The sequence below is a fragment of the Labeo rohita genome, chromosome 14 (assembly GCF_022985175.1).
Source record: "Labeo rohita strain BAU-BD-2019 chromosome 14, IGBB_LRoh.1.0, whole genome shotgun sequence".
In the NCBI taxonomy this organism is placed as follows: Eukaryota; Metazoa; Chordata; class Actinopteri; order Cypriniformes; family Cyprinidae; genus Labeo; species Labeo rohita.
In genome coordinates, this window is record NC_066882.1 from 26372616 (window position 1) to 26392580 (window position 19965).

At 34.3% G+C, this 19965-nt stretch overlaps 2 protein-coding genes across 3 annotated transcripts in view; one reads left to right on the plus strand and one right to left on the minus strand.

Moving 5' to 3' along the window:
- si:dkey-201i24.3 (golgin subfamily A member 6-like protein 7) overlaps positions 1-19965 on the plus strand; it is a 306654-nt gene that overhangs the window by 154163 nt on the left and 132526 nt on the right. The window lies entirely within an intron of this gene.
- bicc2 (bicaudal C homolog 2) overlaps positions 8204-19965 on the minus strand; it is a 30138-nt gene continuing 18376 nt past the window's right edge. The window contains exons 15-19 of the mRNA XM_051127698.1: positions 14607-14755; positions 12362-12515; positions 11983-12128; positions 8780-8879; positions 8204-8661 (exon numbers count right to left, since the gene is read on the minus strand). Of these exons, the coding sequence (XP_050983655.1) occupies positions 8534-8661; positions 8780-8879; positions 11983-12128; positions 12362-12515; positions 14607-14755 (677 nt within the window). The 3' untranslated portion in view covers positions 8204-8533. The remainder of the gene's footprint in view (positions 8662-8779; positions 8880-11982; positions 12129-12361; positions 12516-14606; positions 14756-19965) is intronic.

A 19965-nucleotide genomic window follows, 5' to 3' on the forward strand; every position in this document is an offset into this window, starting at 1 on the left:
CTATGCGGTTGCTAGGGTACCCGGGGTGGTTGCTAAGGTTTTGCTAGGCGGTTGCTAGGGTACTCAGGGTGATTGCTATGGTGTTACTATCATGTTGTTACCATGATTAGCACGTTATTAGGATGTTGCTAGCATGTTTAACATGTTACTAGCATATTACTAGCATGTTTCTAACATGATTAGCATGTTACTAGCATGATTCTAGCATGATTAGCAAGTTGCTAGCATGATTCTAGCATGATTAGCAAGTTAATAGCATGATTCTAACATGGCTAGCAAGTTACTAGCATGATTCTAGCATGATTAACAAGTCAGTAACATGATTAGCATGTTACCAGCATGTTTCTAGGATGATTAGCATGTTACTAGCATGATTCTAGCATGATTAGCAAGATACTAGCATGATTTTAGCATGATTAGCAAGTTACTAACACGATTAGCATGTTACCAGCATGTTTCTAGGATGATTAGCATGATTCTAGCATGATTAGCAAGTTATTAACACGATTAGCAAGATACTAGCATGATTCTAGCATGATTAACAAGTTATTAACACGATTAGCATGTTACTAGCATGTTTCTAACATGATTAGCATGTTACTAGCATGATTCTAGCATGGCTAGCAAGTTACTAGCATGATTCTAGCATGATTAACAAGTTACTAACACGATTAGCATGTTACCAGCATGTTTCTAGGATGATTAGCATGTTACTAGCATGATTCTAGCATGATTAGCAAGTTACTAACACGATTAGCATGTTACTAGCATGTTTCTAACATCATTATCATGTTACTAGCATGATTATAGCATGATTATCAAGTTATTAGCATGTTTCTAGCATGATTAACATGTTACTAGCATGTTGCTGGCATAATTAGCATGATTAGCATACTGCTAACATGATTTAAATAGATTAAAAATATTAGATGAGTTTGAATGAGTCTAAATGGATTAGTAACAGTATATAGAAGTGAAGCTTGATTTAGTCTCAAATGATTCTTGGAGTTTAGATTTGAATTTTGACAGTTGGAGTTGGATCATTCGAACATTCCGTCAATGTAAGTCTATGGGATTTTTTGGTGGTTTTGACAGTCTGGTTTACAAAAACCGTAAGCCGGATCAGTTAGAAAAGATACAGCAACCCGAGTAAGACCAGTCTGCAGGTCTGGGCCAAGTTTGGTGGCTGTAGCTTAAAAGCTCTAGGAGGAGATAAGAAGAATAAGTTTAAATACAATATCAGTAAGTTGTCTTTTTCAAGCCAACTTAATAATAACAGATTAACATAACTGACCCTTCTCACAAAGTTCTCTTAAAGTTATGAACAAACATTCTTCCAGTTTCATTAACAGAACGTTTATTCAAAGGTATCTAGTCTTTATACTACTGCACTGTAAAATCTAATTAGTTGGGCTTACTTAAAAAAAAGCATGCAAACCGATTGCCTTAAAAAAACTAAGTGAAATAGGAATAGTATGTTGTAGTGACAAATGCTTAGTATAGTTTACTTACACGAGAGCTCTAGTAACTAAAAAAGAACTGTAGGGGGTACTTAATCATTTACTTTAGGCTTACACTTGACTTAGTATAGCTACTCACTGACTCCCAGAGTGCATTGCGGCATGAATAAATTATGTAGTTGGTTTGTTTTACTGTTGTTGTTTTTATTTACTAATTTTATTTACTGACTTGTGTCAGTAGTAACACAACAAAAAGAGAAAATAAAATAATATAATGGTTATTGTCACAATTAATAAAAATAAATAAAATTGAATTGTTACCATTGTTGTGATTCACATGTTGAATGTTGAAGTCTGTGACTTGAGCACATTGCCACAAATATTAAACCCAATAAAGTTTCTCAAGGTGTTTACGAAGAACAATAAAATTGTAAAAGATCATTAATAAATATAAAAAATACATCAGCTGAAGAATTAAAAGATTTAGCTAATTAAAATATCAGAATTAGAAAGTTACCTTCTAAAAGCAACAAACTTATTACTTTTCTTCCCTTGAAATAAAAAATTATGACTTCATGTTGCACTGCTGCATCAATAGGAAGAAAATTATAATAAGAAAAGCAAAGTTCCAAGTGCCCAACCAAACGGAACATTAATCACTATAATGGTAAGTAAAAAAATATATAAAAAACAAATAAATAAAATAAGACATGCAAACAACATTTTACGAAAATCAACATTAATTTATGAAGTCAGCTTATGTGATGTTCTCTCAAATATATAGTTGTATTGAAACAACATTCAAGATGACTTTGGGAAATGAGTGAAGGTACCTAGTGAAAAATAACTGCAGATTAACAATTGCCACCTCAAAAAAATTGATTTTCTTCTTCTTCTGTTGTTATTTTGCAAATTAGCAACATATTAGTGCAGTGCTGCCTCTCACTGGTTCATTAATGTCATTGGTTCCTTTGTGGCTACTTGAATATTTTAAGTAAGCGTCACTCAAAGTAGTAAGTAAACTAGCTGTAACTTAATAAAACCTCGTAAGTATAGCAACTAAGTAAAGGTAACTAATTATATCTAAGTAAGGTAAACTATTGGATTTTACAGTGTGGGCCGTTAAATGCTGGAATCTGATTGGCTGATGAACATTCTAAGGCGTGCAGTTACTTTCAGGGAAACACACGGCGAACATAGTTCCAGGCAGCTCTTGACCGAATTATATGTCCATATCACTTCGCCACTCGATTATTATTTCAAAGGTCCTTACAGTCTAAACCAAACCCCACACTGACACTGGCCAAATAAATAAATGTCTGTCTAAACTTCATTATTAACCTAATTAGTCTGCTATCAACGCTCAAGCGTAGTTACTAGGTCTAAAATGAGGTCTTGGAATTAGCAATGGAGGCGTTGAATGAGCTGCGTAAGAAATGAATCCTACTCGCAATAGCGTTTTAAAGACAAAAACGGATGAATGCCTTAAAATATATAATCTGATCCATGTGTTGAGGTGTGGTAACTCTAGTATAAGCAAAGTAATTTACTTCAGTCCATTGAATTCGTCGAAAACAGTGCACACCTGATGTGTAATGGCCACTTCGCTTTGCATCTTGGCCGCATTACTACCTCAGGTGTGCAGTATTTTCGTAGAATTCAACGGCCCGTCGTCAATTATTCTTTACTTAATCCACCTTATTTTTCAAGCAAGAGCGGCCACTGCCATTTGTAAATTTTATGGGTGTGGCTTCCGGTCTCATCCCCATTCAGCTATTTTTAGCTGTACAAAACAACTGGTTTTGGTGTGCAGACTGGTGTGTCTTACCACATTATTTTAATGTATCTTAACTATGAACCAAAGTCCCTTTAAGGCAAGTCATTTCACTCGGCAGCCATCTTTGAACGCCTCTCGTGCATGCAAGTGCAGCTCCTATCTCTTTGAATGGGGAAACATAAAACTCCCCAAAATGGTTCACCAAGCTTACGATTAAATTTCATATTTAAAATGACTAATGAAATCTGACAACAACTGCCTCATAAATGTTGTTCCTTATGCTCTAGTATAGTTTAGAAAAAGGCTTATTTTTCAGGCTAGAGCAGCCAATGCGCATGCACAGTCATGAGCGCAGGTTTGCGAACGAAATAGAAATATACAGAGCTACTGCACAATCTTAAGTTAAAAGACAATATTTGTCTTGTGACACACTTGTTTCTCTGGAGAATAAAGTGAATAGCGGCTAATGAACCGGAAGTTTCCCTCAGAGGCTTACTTCCGCTTTGAAGAATAGAGGAGTTTTCACGACGCCTCATCAATCAGCCATACTGGTGGCAATGAATGTAAACAATGCCACTGGGCTGAATGAAACTCACATATTTTGCTGATTATTGCTGCTGAAAATCTCTACTGCCAAAAGTTATAACAAATCAAGGAGAAGAGTGCAAAAAGCTATCTGAGGAACAAAAGGCATTTGTGGTTGGCCAAACTGAACCAGGATTTCCAGGGCAAGAATCTTCCCAGATTGCACATGTACGTCTGTGAGATGTCTGTTAAAGATCTCTTGATCTGGAAAGCATCTGCTTTGTACAATGTTTTACATACATTCTAAATCATAAACATCTTAAAGACATCTAATAGACGTCTGTTTGACATCTGATAGGAAACGTCCAATATACGTATTGCAGATGAGCAAACTACGTCTTGCAGAAGTAAATGTTTTCATTATATTTTAAAATCACCAATGAAATCTGACAACAACTGCCTCATAAATGTTGTTCCTCATGCTCTAGTATAGTTTAAAAAAAGCTTATTTTTCAGCCTAGAGCAGCCAATGCGCATGCACAGTCATGACAGGAGTTTGGGAATGCTGCCTGTTTTTATAGGAACCAGAGTTTCTAACTGCAGCTGAAGAATAGAGGGGTTTTCATTAATCAGCCATACTGGTGGCAATGAATGTAAACAATGCTGGGCTGAATGAAACTCGCATATTTTGCTGATTATTGCTGCTGAAAATGGTCATTTATTGTCATATTTTGGGCTGTATGAATCGGTTAGACCGGGAAAAACATTTGAAGTACTCTACAGACTGCCAAAAGTTATAACAAATCAAGGAGAAGAGTGCAAAAAGCATTTGTGGTTGGCCAAACTGAACCAGGACTTCTAGGGCAAGAATCTTCCCGCATGTATGTCTGTTAAATGATGTGTTAAAGATCTCTTGATCTGGAAAGCGTCTGCTGTGTACGAACGCCTGGCAGACATCTGTAAGATGTCAGTTTTACATACATTCTAAATCATAAACATCTTAAAGACATCTAATAGACGTCTGTTTGACATCTGATAGGAAACGTCCAATACACGTCTTGCAGATGTAAATCCAGACGTCAAATAGACGTCTCCGAGATGTACGTGTGCTATCAGGGTTGACAACATCTGTGTTTGTTCTAATCATTTCCAGTCATGTAGGTGAAATATTAGGCTAAAATCTTAATTGATACTGCCCGTATGTATCTTTACCACTTATTAACTTTAGTTTGTAAAAATATTGCACCCCTTCCTGCTTGCTAACTCCTTCTGTATATGATTTAGCAGCTTTGGCACGTTTTTTTCCCCATGGTTTAGACATCATAAATTAGCAGAACAGCATACTCAGTAGTCCATTAACCACACAATTCATGCTGTTGTTTACATCGCCATTATACTTTAGTATCGCCAATATGGGCGCGTCCGAGTGAAAACCCTCTACAAGGTGGATAACGTTCTAAAATCATTAGCACAAAAATATTATTTATACATAATTTGTGGAAGGGAACATTTTAGGGAATATTTCAAAGTAACATTTCCATAATGTTTTAAAAATAAAGTCCCCATAATGTTGTTTTGTAACGTTCACAAAACCACTAAAAAAGTTTTGTATGTTCAAAGAATGTGCGTTTTCACTATTCATAAGGTTCTAAGGAATTCATAAGGAACACTTATGAAAAACTTATATATTTATGTTACCAATGGCTGTTTAATGCTGCTTAGAGGCGTATGTATACACAAAATTGCTATTGCAGAAATAATGTTTTGAGACTCATTCCACAAAATGGGTGTTTAAAAATTACTTTCAAAACTATAAAATAAAGTGCCTTAGGTTTTAATCCTTCCATTCCAACAAATCCAACATAACAAAATGATAAAAAAGAGGAGACACTTACTTGTCCTTGAAGAATTCATAGCCTGAAAGGATGGAGTAATAGCAGTTTTATATATTTTTATTCTATATGGTATTGTAAGATGGCAGGGCTAACCTGGAGAAATAGCACTGAGCATTTTTATGCACTTAGAAATGTAAAGAGAGTATTGACAGTTGTGTGCATTAGAGCATCAGCAGCACAATCACACAAACTGAAAAAGTCATAAAGTGCCATGTTGTGACTGCGGTTAAATGTTTGTGCTGGATGACGGTTTTAACCTTGCAGTGGGTGATTCATGAGTTGTCATCATTAAAACACTGAATGTCTTGTGGCGAGACGCTCATGGACACGGTTTCTCTGTATCAAGCTGTCTTGTATGTGAGTGTGTGTTTGCGTGTTTAATTTATTCCGTTCCACTCCATTGGCTTAATGCTGTTAATGTTAAGTGGCAATATTTTAACGTGGGTAATGCAGGTCAGTGCGGTTTCTGATTATGTGCTGTTAACATTTTACTCTTTTTAAGTGTTAAGAGTGTGAAAATCCCCATCAGCCACAGTCAAGATATTTGACACAGGCCAAATCCGCATGATGTATTTGAGAAATCCAGCTGAATGACATGCAGACGAGAGATGCATTAAATTGTAAATGAGAGAAGCGCTGAGCACACTCACAACAGATAATTTTAATTGAAAACTTTCACTTGTGCACTGGGGTGCAACGGCAAAATATTGAGAGCGGTTTCATATTTTTCTCTGCTGAATAAATGCAGCTAATTATTCATTTAGCACACTGTATATTTGTTTAACAGAGAACTGTGGCAAGCTGGTAATTTTCAAGGTTATGAAATTACATCATTTGCTCATTTCCTAGGAAAAAATATTCCCAGGAAGAGTTTTAATGCACAAAATTGAAGCTCAGAGGCACAGACAGTGACAGGACGCCCTCTATTGGCTGAGGTTTTTGTGTCACAAAAATGATTTAAGTTAATATTATAATTATTTTATTGCTTATTTTAACCAAGGTTGTGTGCCCCCAAAAATTACATTAAAATAATAATTATTTTATTCTTTATTTTACTGAAGGTTATGTGTCACAAAAACTATTTACATTTAGAAATAATTATCTTTTTTTACTTATCTTAATCAAGGTTGTATGTCCCCTAAAAAATTACATTAAAATAATAATTATTTAATTATTTATTTTAATGAAGGTTATGTGTCTCAAAAATATTTAAATTAAAATCATTATTTTATATCTAATTTTAATGAAGGCTTCAAGTCACAAAAACCATTTACATTAAAAAAATAATTATTTTATTATTTTAATCAAGGTTGTGTGACCCAAAAAAATTACATGAAAGTATTTTTTTTAATTAAAATAATTATTTTATATCTAGTGAATATATATATATATAGTGAATATTATATCTATTTTAATTAAAAAACCCAATTATTGTATTACTTTTTTAAATCAAGGTTCTTTCACAAAAATACATTAAAATAATAATTATTTTATTATTTAAATGAAGATTATGTGTCACAAAAACTATTTACATTTAGAAATGATTGTTTTATTACTTATCTTAATCAAGGTTGTATGTCCCCTAAAAACTACATTAAAATAATAATTATTTGTGTCAAAAATATTTAAATTAAAATCATTATTTTATATCCAATTTTAATGAAGGTTTCAAGTCACCAAAAACTACTTACATTAAAAAACTATTATTTTATTACTTATAAACCTTTAATCAAGGTTGTATTTCCCATAAAATTTCATTAAAAATTTTTTTTTTTATTTATTTTCATGAAGGTTGTGTGTTACAAAAATGATTTAAATTAAAATAATTATTTTATATCTAGTTTTAATGAAGGTTTTGCCACAAAAACCATTTACATTTAGAAATAATTATTTTATTGCTTTTTTAAATTAAGGTTCTTTCACAAAAATGATTTAAATAAAAATAATAATTATTTTATTGTTTAAATGAAGGTTATGCATCACAAAAATGATTTAAATTAAAATAACTATTTTATATCTAATTTTAATGAAGGTTTAGTATCACAAAAACAATTTACATTTAGAAATAATTATTTTATTATTTATTTTAATTAAGGGTGTGTTTCACAAAAATTACATTAAAATAATTATTTTATTATTTATTTTAATAAAGGTTATGTGTCACAAAAATGGTTTAAATAAAAAAAGATTTTCTTATTTTAATGAAGGTTTTGTGTCACTAAATATTTACATTAAAATAATAATTCTTAAATTATATAATTATAAAGATAATAAATATTATTCATGGAGGTTTGTGTCAAAAATATAATGTCATTTTTATTAAAATATTTATTTTATTACAATTTGTATAGGGCCAAATTATCTAATTATCCTGTGATCAATGCATGCTTAGAGCAATCCAGTATTACTTTCCTTTTTATTATTGATTCATTTTTGTATTTACCACAACTCTGAAATCCATCATTACTTCAAGTTAGTACAGGAAACTGTGTTTTTGTTTTCTGGCTTTTGGTTTAATGGAAGATCCAAATTGAACTGACATTTAAACATGGTCTGAAAGTATTCTTATATTTGATCAATACATAAAGAAAATAAAGTTTTGCATAGAATTGCAGTAGACAGAGAAACAGAGGTAGAGAGAGTCAAAGGCTTGCATACTAATTATGGGTTCTGGACGGGCGGTCGGTCGGTTCACGCTGAAGGTCACACTTCTCTGCATGTTTCCTCTGAGAGCCACAGCACATCTGTCCTCTCTGTCTTATATGGAAATCATCGATCAAGTCACACTTTGATTGGTCCCCGAGGGCCACATGACAGAAAGCACAAACTGGCCCCAGGTGCATTATAGAAACCTCAATAGCGGTCACATCGTCCCGTCACCAGCGGTTACTCTTGGCAGCCACGTCCTCATTCATGATCCGAGGGAGACGGCCGCTCGCGCCTCCCTCCAGGTATCCCGACTTTACGCTGGACGCTTCTGGAAACTTCCTCTTTTTGCTCAGATCTGTTGAGGGGAAAATGCAGCAAGGTTTAAAAAAAAATACATCAACTGTTTATATTTATTCCCCATATGCTGAGATGATTAGATGGATTTCTGTGATAGTTTGGTTAATGAGAGTGACCCGCGATGGCGAGGATCATCTTGCGTCGCGCTCCAAACGTGCTCACACCCACTTCCTTTAAATCCTCATCTGAGAGCGTCAGGAACGTCTGGTAATCGATCTGTCAGAGCAGAGAAAATATTTAGAGTACGTGTGTGTTTTTGTGTGTCTCATGTGGTTAGATGTTGAACCCCTGAAGAGCAACATGAAGCAACATGAAGAGACCAAACACAGTTTGATTTAGTGGCACTTTTATCCAAAATAGATACAATACTAACAGACTGGTCTGTCTGTCTGTGTCTATCTAACTGTCTATCTATCTGTCTGACTGATTGACCGACTGTCTGTCTGTCTGTCTCTCTATCTACATGTCTGTCTATCTTTTTGTTTGTCTGTTTGTTTATCTGTCTATCTATCTATCTGTCTGTCTGTCTGTCTATATCTTTATGTCTGTCTGTCCATCTATCTATCTACCTGTCTTTCTGTCTGTTTGTCCATGTACCTCTTTGTCTGTCTATCTATCTATCTATCTATCTATCTATCTATCTATCTATCTATCTATCTATCTATATACCTGTCTGTCTGTCTACCTCTTTGTCTTTCTTTCTGTCTGTCTGTCTATCTACCTGATTGTCCGTCCATCTACTTCTTTGTCTGTCTATATTTCTATCTATCTATCTATCTATCTATCTATCTATCTATCTATCTATCTATCTATCTATCTATCTATCTATCTATCTGTCTGTTTTATCTTTATGTCTGTCTGTCCATCTATCTATCTATCTATCTATCTATCTATCTATCTATCTATCTATCTGTCTGTATCTTTCTTTCTGTCTATCTATCTATCTATCTATCTATCTATCTATCTATCTATCTATCTATCTATCTATCTATCTATCTATCTATCTATCGACCTGTCTGTCTGTCTATCCATCTACCTCTCTGTCTGTCTGTCTATCTTTCTGTCTGTCTGTCTATCTATCTACATACCTGTCTTTCTGTCTGTCTATCTACCTCTTTGTCTGTCTATCTTTCTGTCTGTCTCTCTATCTATCTATCTATCTATCTATCTATCTACCTACCTGTCTACCTGTCTTTCTGTCTATCCATCTACCTCTCTGTCTGTCTATCTTTCTGTCTCTCTGTCTGTCTGTCAATCTATCTGTCTCTCTATCTTTGTCTATCTGTCCATCTATCTATCTATCTATCTATCTATCTATCTATCTATCTATCTATCTGTCTACCTGTCTTTCTGTCTATCCATCTACCTCTCTGTCTGTCTGTCTATTTATCTACATACCTGTCTTTCTGTCTATCTACCTCTTTGTCTGTCTATCTTTCTGTCTGTCTCTCTATCTTTATGTCTATCTATCTATCTATCTATCTATCTATCTATCTATCTATCTATCTATCTATCTATCTATCTATCTATCTATCTGTCTACCTGTCTTTCTGTCTATCAATCTACCTCTCTGTCTATCTTTCTGTCTCTCTGTCTCTCTGTCTGTCTGTCAATCTATCTGTCTCTCTATCTTTGTCTGTCTGTCCATCTATCTATCTATCTATCTATCTATCTATCTATCTATCTATCTATCTATCTATCTATCTATCTATCTATCTATCTATCTATCGACCTGTCTGTCTGTCTATCCATCTACCTCTCTGTCTGTCTGTCTATTTATCTACATACCTGTCTTTCTGTCTATCTACCTCTTTGTCTGTCTATCTTTCTGTCTGTCTCTCTATCTTTATGTCTATCTATCTATCTATCTATCTATCTATCTATCTATCTATCTATCTGTCTATCTATCTATCTATCTATCTACCTGTCTACCTGTCTTTCTGTCTATCCATCTACCTCTCTGTCTGTCTATCTTTCTGTCTCTCTGTCTGTCTATCTATCTATCTATCTATCTATCTATCTATCTATCTATCGACCTGTCTGTCTGTCTGTCTGTCTATCCATCTACCTCTCTGTCTGTCTGTCTGTCTATCTTTCTGTCTCTCTGTCTGTCTGTCTATCTACATACCTGTCTTTCTGTCGGTCTATCTACCTCTTTGTCTGTCTATCTTTCTGTCTGTCTCTCTATCTATCTATCTATCTATCTATCTATCTATCTATCTATCTATCTATCTATCTATCTATCTATCTATCTATCTATCTATCTATCTATCTATCTATCTATCTGTCTACCTGTCTTTCTGTCTATCCATCTACCTCTCTGTCTGTCTATCTTTCTGTCTCTCTGTCTGTCTATCTATCTATCTACATACCTGTCTGTCTTTCTGTCTGTCTCTCTATCTTTACGTCTGTCTGTCTATCTATCTATCTATCTATCTATCTATCTATCTATCTATCTATCTATCTATCTATCTATCTATCTATCTATCTATCTATCTATCTATCTATCTATCTATCTGTCTGTATGTCTGTCTATCCATCCATCCATCTAATAATCATAAAAATAATAATACTTCAATGAATTGTATACAATAACTGAACAATACTATCTTTACAAATAAAACATAAATACATACAACAATAAAAATAACAAATAATTAATTTTCAAGGAGAAAGAAAACATTCCAAAAATGCACATATTTGAGTTTCTGTCTGTAATATACTGCAAAAAAATAAATAAATAAAAAGATTTTATTACTCTGTAATTTTGTCGTTTTCCAGTACAAATATTTTGCCATTCTTATACATTTACGTGAGATGCGAAATTGCAAAATGCAAACAAAAACAAATATCTGCCAAAGAATCAGTAAAATAAACTTAAAGGCAAAACAAGCTTTATAATTATTTAATTATTTTCAAAAGAATGTTTAAATATTTGTACTGAATAACAATACAAAAATACATGAATATCAGGAAATCATTTTTTGTAGTGTAAATACTGATTTATTTCTCTAGAGCAGAACAGCAGAAAATGAAGTTATTCTCATGGAAATCTAGTTTTCTTGCCGGCTTAAACAAAACTCAGGGTGTATCATTTAAAGATCTGAACTTTGGCAAACCCACTGACTAGTTCAAACTCAAACCTTCAGACATAACTTTGTTTCTAGGCAGACTAAAATAAACCTGTGTGCTCTGACTCCTAAAAGCGCTCAGAGCCAGGTTTGTGCGCGATATACATCAGACAATAACAGTGTGGGCGTTTGTGGGTGAGCCGTCTGGGACGTGTGTTTGTGTGTGTGTGAGGGGGTTGTGTATTTACCTCCTGTTGTTGGAAAATATCGATGTATTTCTCCAGCCCCAGCTGTGCCAGTAACTCAATAAGATCGTCTGTGTGGGAGGGACTGGGAGACCTGCCAATCAAATGTCTGGATGCCCCGCCCTCAGAACCGGTCAGGTATCCCTCTGCTGCAGGTCAAAGGTCAGAAATGAGACACTCATAATATTTTAATTTCCCAGTAGGTCCTGAATCTCGAGATGTTTCGGCGTAAGTGATTGTTTCACCTTGAAACAAAGCTGCTGGCAGAATTAAACTGTGTAATGAGCAGCTAAACTAATTTAATCGTTACTGTTAATTAAACAAGATATGTCACACCCTCTGCAATTAAAGAGCAGAGCGGTGAGTTTAGCAGCACACTTGCATGTTCGGGACGCTGACAGACTGTAGGGAGGGAACGAGGATGAGGAGGACGATGATGGAGGTGGTGATGAAGACACAGATCCACGTCTTTCTCTCCAGTTTTCTGAGTCGCTACCGTTCCAACTGCGTTCCTTTCCACTCTGTGAACTCCACGACTACAACCAGAAAAACGTGAGAGTGATCAAAACAACTTTCGCTTTTACAAAAATAAACATTGATAATAATCAGAAATGTTTCTTGAGCAGCAAATCTGCATATTAGAATGATTTCTGAAGAATCATGTGATACTAAAGGCTGGAGTAATGGTGCTGAAAATTCAAATTTGATGACAGAAATTAATTACATTTTTAATATATATTCAAATAAGAAACAGGTATGGCAAATTGTAATAATATTTCACAATTTTACTCATTTTTTCTGTATTTTTATTAAAATAAATGCAGCCTTGGTGAGCAAAAGAGACTTCTTTCAAAAATATTAAAAATCTTAATTATTCCTTTTTTGTATTTTGACGACTCCTAATCACTGTCTGCTTTCATTACATAGAAAAGAGCAGCAAACATCTGCTTTTATGTTCTACAGCTAACATAAAATCATATAAATTAACATGAGTAAATGATGTCAGCACAGATAGCCTCGTGGACAGTGTGCCGACATATGGTGCAGTTGCGCTTTGGGTGTCCCGAGTTCAAGTCCCGCCTCATAGACCTTTCCCAACCCAGTCCCCCTCTTTCTGTCCCACTCACTTCCTGTCATATCTCCACTGACCTTTCAAGAAAAATGCAAAAATACCAAAAAAAACACAAAACAAAACAAAACAAAAAAAGCCTTAAAGGGGTCATCGGATGCAAATGTTGTTTGAACATTAATGTGTGTTGGCAGTGTATGTACAAATCTACCCTATAATGATAAAAATCCATGCAGGGGTTTTTAAGTAATCTGTAAAATATCCCCTTTTTTAAATCAAGCCGTTCTCAGATGCCTGTGGGTGTGGTGTCACACAGACAGAGGCCGCTCCCACAATAGTTGATTGACATGAGCGTCTTACCTCAGACCAGCTGTCACAGTCCAGTAACTTTCCTTGTTTCGATGCCGAAGCAGGGATGTAAGTTAGACAAGAATATCTCTGATTGAGCGATTGAGGTGTTGTGTTGCTGGATGTAATAATGAACATAGTGGTTGTCATTTACTCCCGACATCTGAGCCGCTGAAGATGCAGTGGATTACATTTGTTTGTGAAGGGAATGCGCCTCCCGATCTACATATATTCGTCTATGTCCGCACGAATCATTCATGTTCCGGCTTTAATTACAGCAGAAGTGTGTATAAACGTTTTTTAATGAATCTTTGTGATCGCCTTTCCTTATACCGTGGTAGTTAGGAAGTTTAGCGGCTAAATGTGGCTAAATGTGGCTAAAGTAAACAAGATCGTCTTTCCACAGAGAGAAGAGAGGGGCGGGGTGAGCAGAGCTCATTTGCATTTAAAGGAACAACCCCTTAGAATGAGCTGATTTTTGCAGAGCTGATTTTGACAAGGTAAAAAGGGTGTTGTTTTACAAAACCATTGAGAATTTTTAATCAAAGTATATTAGAGACTTTCCATTAAAACCCTAAAGAATCATATCAACTTGTGGAAAATGGGCATCCGATGACCCCTTTAAGTAAATAATGATAAAAAGTTCATTCTTGATTGAAGTACTCTTTATATAAATAAATCACAACAGAAAGCAAGCAACACAAACAGATTTCAATAAGTTTTCAATTTGAAACCTTCACAGGGTTTCACTTATTCTCAGAAACAATGTGATTCAAGCAGCAGTAACAATCAAAAACAGATTCAATCAGCGCTGCAGTGCGGCGCTAAACCGCTTCTATTGAGATCTTTAATTGAGAGAGTCTCATTATCCCAGCAGAGAGGAAATGAGGGTGGAAGTGAAGGGAACAGGGATGTGCTGCTGACTGTGAGTTCATACACGCTTGTGATTGGAGTTTAGAGACATTTCTCCATGATTCCACTGCTCTAAATGACAGATATGTGTATGTGTGTGTGTGTGTGTGTGTGTGTGTGTGTGTGTGTATACAGACTCACTGTATTTAACTGATCAGAAATGAATCTATTTATAAACGGATCACACACCTCCTCTGATCCTTTCTGGTGGAATCAGCTGAATATGCTAGTGCTCCCGTATTGCAAGACATTTTGGTGTGGCTGTTAAATGCATAAATTCAAGTGTAGATGTGTGTACCTGCTGGTTGTGGTAGGGTCTGTAGCAGCGGCGGCTCACGGCTCTCAGCTCTTTCACAGCATCAGTAGGCATCGATTTTGAAAAGCCTAAGCCGCTCCAGGTGTCTGTAGGGGTTCGAACCTCCGTCACCACGGGCTTCTGCTGCATGGCTATCATACACACACACACGTTTTTACAGATTAAAATCACAGTCATTATGAAACACACACACACACAAAATTGTGAATGCTTGGAAACATTATACGCTCAGAACCGCATCCAGATTTACACTGGCATACTACAGCAGCTCTAATTAAAGTGTGTGTGTGTATGTGTGTGCATGTGGATCCCCCTGCATTATTAAACACCTGCCACCTAATTAAGCAACTTAATCAAAAGCAGTCATGCAGAAGAATGAGCTGCTACCTTTCCACATCTCTCTCACAGTGTGAACGAAGTGGTTTAAGTGGGAGTTTATTTAAAAGTCACTGTATCAGTTGCTGGAGTGTGTAACAGGGTTATCATTAGCCAAAACTAAAATTAAAACTAAGACCATAAAACATTATAAATATAAGAATAAATAATAATAACAACAACAATAAATAAAATACACATTTAAATAAATGTTAATTGAAATGAATAAAATATATATATATATATATATATATATATATATATACTGACATATATACACAGTCATGGCCCAAAATATCTGCATATATACACAGTTGGCCCAAAATATCTGCACCCTTGCAATTCTTTTTTTTTTTTTTTTTTGGCTTTTGTGCCTTTAGTGGACAGGACAGTAGAGGAACGACAGAAAAGTACTGGGCAGAGAGAGGGGAGTGGGATCGGCAAAGGACCTCGAGACGGGAATCAAACTCGGGTCGCTGCAAGCACAGTTGCACTAAACTTAATATTTCGATAGCACCCCCTTTGGAAAAAATATCTGAAATCAATCGCTACCTGTAAGCATGAATAAGTTTCTCACACCTCTCTACTGGAATTTTTGCAAACTGCTCCAGGTTATTTAGATTTGAAGATGCCTTCTCCCAACTGCTGTTTTGAGATCTCCACAGGTGTTCTGTGGGATTCAGATCTGGACTCATCGCTGGCCATTTCAGAACTCTTCAGCGCTTTGTTTGTAACCATTTCTGAGTGCTTTTTGAAGTGTGTTTTGGGTAATTGTCCTGCTGGAAGACCCATGACCTCTTGTGGAGACGCAGCTTTCTGACACTGGCCACTACGTTGCGCCCCAAAATTCTTTGGTAATCATCAGATTTCATGATACCGTTCACACAGTCAAGGCATCCAGTGCCAGAAGCAGCAAAGCAACCCCAAAACATCTTTGAACCTCCACCATGTCTGACTGTAGGGACTGTGTTCTTTTCTTTTTCTGTAAACAGTGCCATGATGTCCTTTACCAAAAATCTCTACTTTTGTCTCATCTGTTCACAGTACGTTCTCCCAGAAGGATTGTGGTTTTGTCACATAAGTTTTGGCAAACTCCATTCTTGCTTTTTCAGCTGTGTCAGCAGTGGTGTCCTCCTGGGTCTCCTACTATAGCGCCCCTGTTCATTTAGATGTCGACAGTGCGAGCTGACTCTGTTGTACCCTGTGTCTGCAAATCAGCTTGAATTAGTTTGGAAGTTAATCGGGGTTCTTTATCCACCATTCGAACAATCTTTCATTGTAATTAGGGCTAAAACGATTCCTTGAGTAACTCGAATACAAAAAATCATTGAAGCAAATTATTCAATGTTTTGTTTAAAATAACAAAATATTATTTATGCATTTGTAACTGCAAGTTAAATGCATTTATGTCCCTCTGAGCTGAATTAAACATCTAAATGCCTCAATTTCTTGACTTATGCCTTAGTTTTAGGTTGTAATGTTTACCTTTTTCTAAAGTAATGTAAAATTATATATATATATATATATATATATATATATCAGAGGTCGTGTTAACCGAAAATTCTCCGTCATTGACAGAAATGTTTTTTATCAGTGACGGAAAAATCTGAAGGCCGTCCATCATTTTGACACATTACACTGAGGGTGATCTATTGTAAATTCTAGCTGTAATTCCCACCCCTGTCCAGTTGGTGGCGACTGTGCTCCAGTCTGGCAGCAGAGCACGGGAACCAGAACAAAAAACAAAACTGTCATGAATGTTTTCCTATGTGTTTGATTACGCACAGGCGAGTACACAGAAGCTACAACGATCTATCACGCCACATTAAAGAGCGCCAAAACGGTATTTATTGCTTGAATTTCCCAAGGAAATGGACAGAATTTAAAATCTGAGACTTTGTTTCATATCGAAAGTGACACAAAGCCTAGTCTATTGCTATTTATTGGAAGGAAGACGCACTATGTACTGCTCATTCATCAACTGAAAACACCATACACCAAGAGATTAATTGAGATTTAAGAATTGATATTGGTTCATTAAAATGAGAATCTATTAAAATCAAGAAATCTAGCGTATTTTTTAAACACTGCACTGTCGTCCTGTAGGTTCATGATTAAAAACAAAAATGTGAACAAAAATAAAAGCAATTAAATGTGTTATTCTAATTAAAATCTGAAAATTAAAATGACTTTTTTATGACCCTGTCCGTCAAAATGATATATATATATATATATATATATATATATATATATATACACACACACAGCCTTACAGTCAGGACTGTTATAGTTGGCAAAGCATAATTTCTCTTTTCTTGTAGTATAATTTGAAGTACTAAAATAACTAATATCTAAATACAAAATAATAAGAAATATAGACATTATAAAATAGTAATAACATAAAAAAAAATGTAAACATAAATTATAAAAATATCTTGAAATTAGTAAGGCAATTTTATTTTGATATTTTATGTTCAATTCCTGAAGCAAACATGAAATATTATAATTTAAGAGTTAACTAACCACATATTTATTTGAACTCTGTTTCTTTAATAATAATATATTATTATTATTATTATTATTATTAAGATTTAATTATTTTCACAAAATTTAACTTAATTGAAATTAAACCCACTCACATCAAATATGGATAAAGAGTTTTGATAACAACATGTTCTTGAATTTTTATTTTTTAATCTTCTTTTTATTTTAATCTTTTACATTTTGATTTTATTTTTTTAATCTTTTATTTTTTGTATTTTTTTAAATGTTATATTTTTTATTAATTTATTATTATTATTATTATTATTATTATTACTGTTATTAAGATTTATTTTTATTTTTACCCTGAATGCAATGCAACAAATGTAGAAGTTTTTTCTTTTTTTGAAAACAGAAAAAGCAACATAACAAATACACGTATGAAGTATAAAAACTTCATAAATTGAATTAATATTTTTATATATTTTAATATAGATATAAACTTTTTATTGACATTATATTAATGAAAATAATGTTATCTAATATTTTTAGAGTTTTATATTTGTATAAACATATAATTTAAAATATTTTCTATTAGCAAAATATATTCACACATACATGTTTTTTTATTATTATTATTATTAATAATAACAATAATAAAAATTATTGTCAAAAATGTGAATAAAACAGAGATTACAAAGGTTTTACAAGAAAAAACCTTTGATTCAGTGAGTTATTAGTTGTTTCTTAGTAAGGTTTTGTGAAATTTATTAGCAGTTTGTAAGTAAAAAAAGTAAATCTTACACCTGATTTTCTTTCAGTGTAATTCATTTTAAATTATAGTAAAATTAACGTACAAATATTCCTTGTCTCTCAATTAAAAATAGGTGCAGAAGAGATGAATGTAGTGGAGCACGTCACACGTCTCATGTCATCTAGCCAGAACGATTTGATGTGAGGTTTCTCGGTGTGACTGTTCATCTGTCTGCATATTCAGTAGGTGGAGTGGCTGCACTCCATTATAAATCTGGCAGCGTGTTACTCTGAAATGGGTCCCTCTATCACCCTCTCTGGCACTGCGTAACGCTTAAATGGCTCCCCTATATCACCTCTCTGGCACACTCAAGCTCTTTAATCCATTTTGAGCTTTATACAGCATGATGAATGCCAAATAGATGGAGCCAGCGGCAGCACGAGTCCATTCAGCCACGGCCCAGAATAACAATCTCAACTTAAATCACTCAACTTAGGGGCTTTTCATCGTCACATTTGATCACATGAAGATTATACTTTAATGCGAGACACTGAAAATGATACAGAAAATCAATCTGTAATATGTCGAGCTCATCTTGGTCAGTAAAACTTATATTTACTGGAGGAAATACAGTATAATATAATATAATATAATATAATATAATAATTAGGGCTGTCAGATGATCAAAAGTTTTAATCTAATTAAGTACATGATGTTTTTATTAATTAATCTAATTAACTGTAAAATTAATTTGACTGAAAATACCCACAAAACATTATTTAAAGTTATATTTGTGTAATGTATCAAGTATACATTACAAATTGTAGTTTTTTTTTTTTTTGATTCAACATAAAATTGATTACACATAAACATTTAGGCTCTAACGGTCTAACGTAAACTATGGAACATAAAAGAAGATCATTTGAGAAACATCTCAGTTTTTTTGTTCATATGATGTAAGTCGTGGTGACCAACAGCTTTGTTACCAACAGTCTTCAAAATACCTTCTTTTATGTTCCACAAAAGAAAGGTTAATGTTTTCATTATTATTATTATTATTATTATTATTATTATATTTTTCTTTTAATGAAATGATACTCTAAATAAGAAACTAAATCTGCCAGCAGGTGGCGGTAAATGTCTCTATGAGTCATTTATTCATTCATTCATTCAATTCGTTCAAATGGTTGATTCATTTAGGAATGAAGTAAATGGCTCTCTTTTTGAATGGGCTTTTGAATCATTGATTCACTCGATTCGTTCAAAACACGGATTCATTCAGAAACTAAAAACTGCTGCTCAGAGATGCGCAACAATTCTGCTATGGTTTCAAAGGTAATATGTTCTCTGCAAAATTGAGCAAAAAATATAATACAACATCTTATTTACTGAACTGTTGGATAAAATCACATTTAAGCTCGTGATAGATTGGGACAGAATCAGATACAGTGGTATTTTTTGCAACAACACCTTGAATTTTAGGGCATAACTGCATTTATGGAGTTATTGCCTTGCATCATATCTGTCATCAGTCAACTATATGAAATATAAGATCAGGAACAGGTCTGGGGGCGGGGCTAGGGGTGTGACGGTAGCAATGACAACTGCACCACCATGGTAGTCGATTGCCACTGGCATTACTGCACGTGACATCACACGATCTATAACAAGCATAAAATACAGTGTTTCTGCAACAATTATTCTGACGTGGCCATGTTTAGTGTCCCCGCC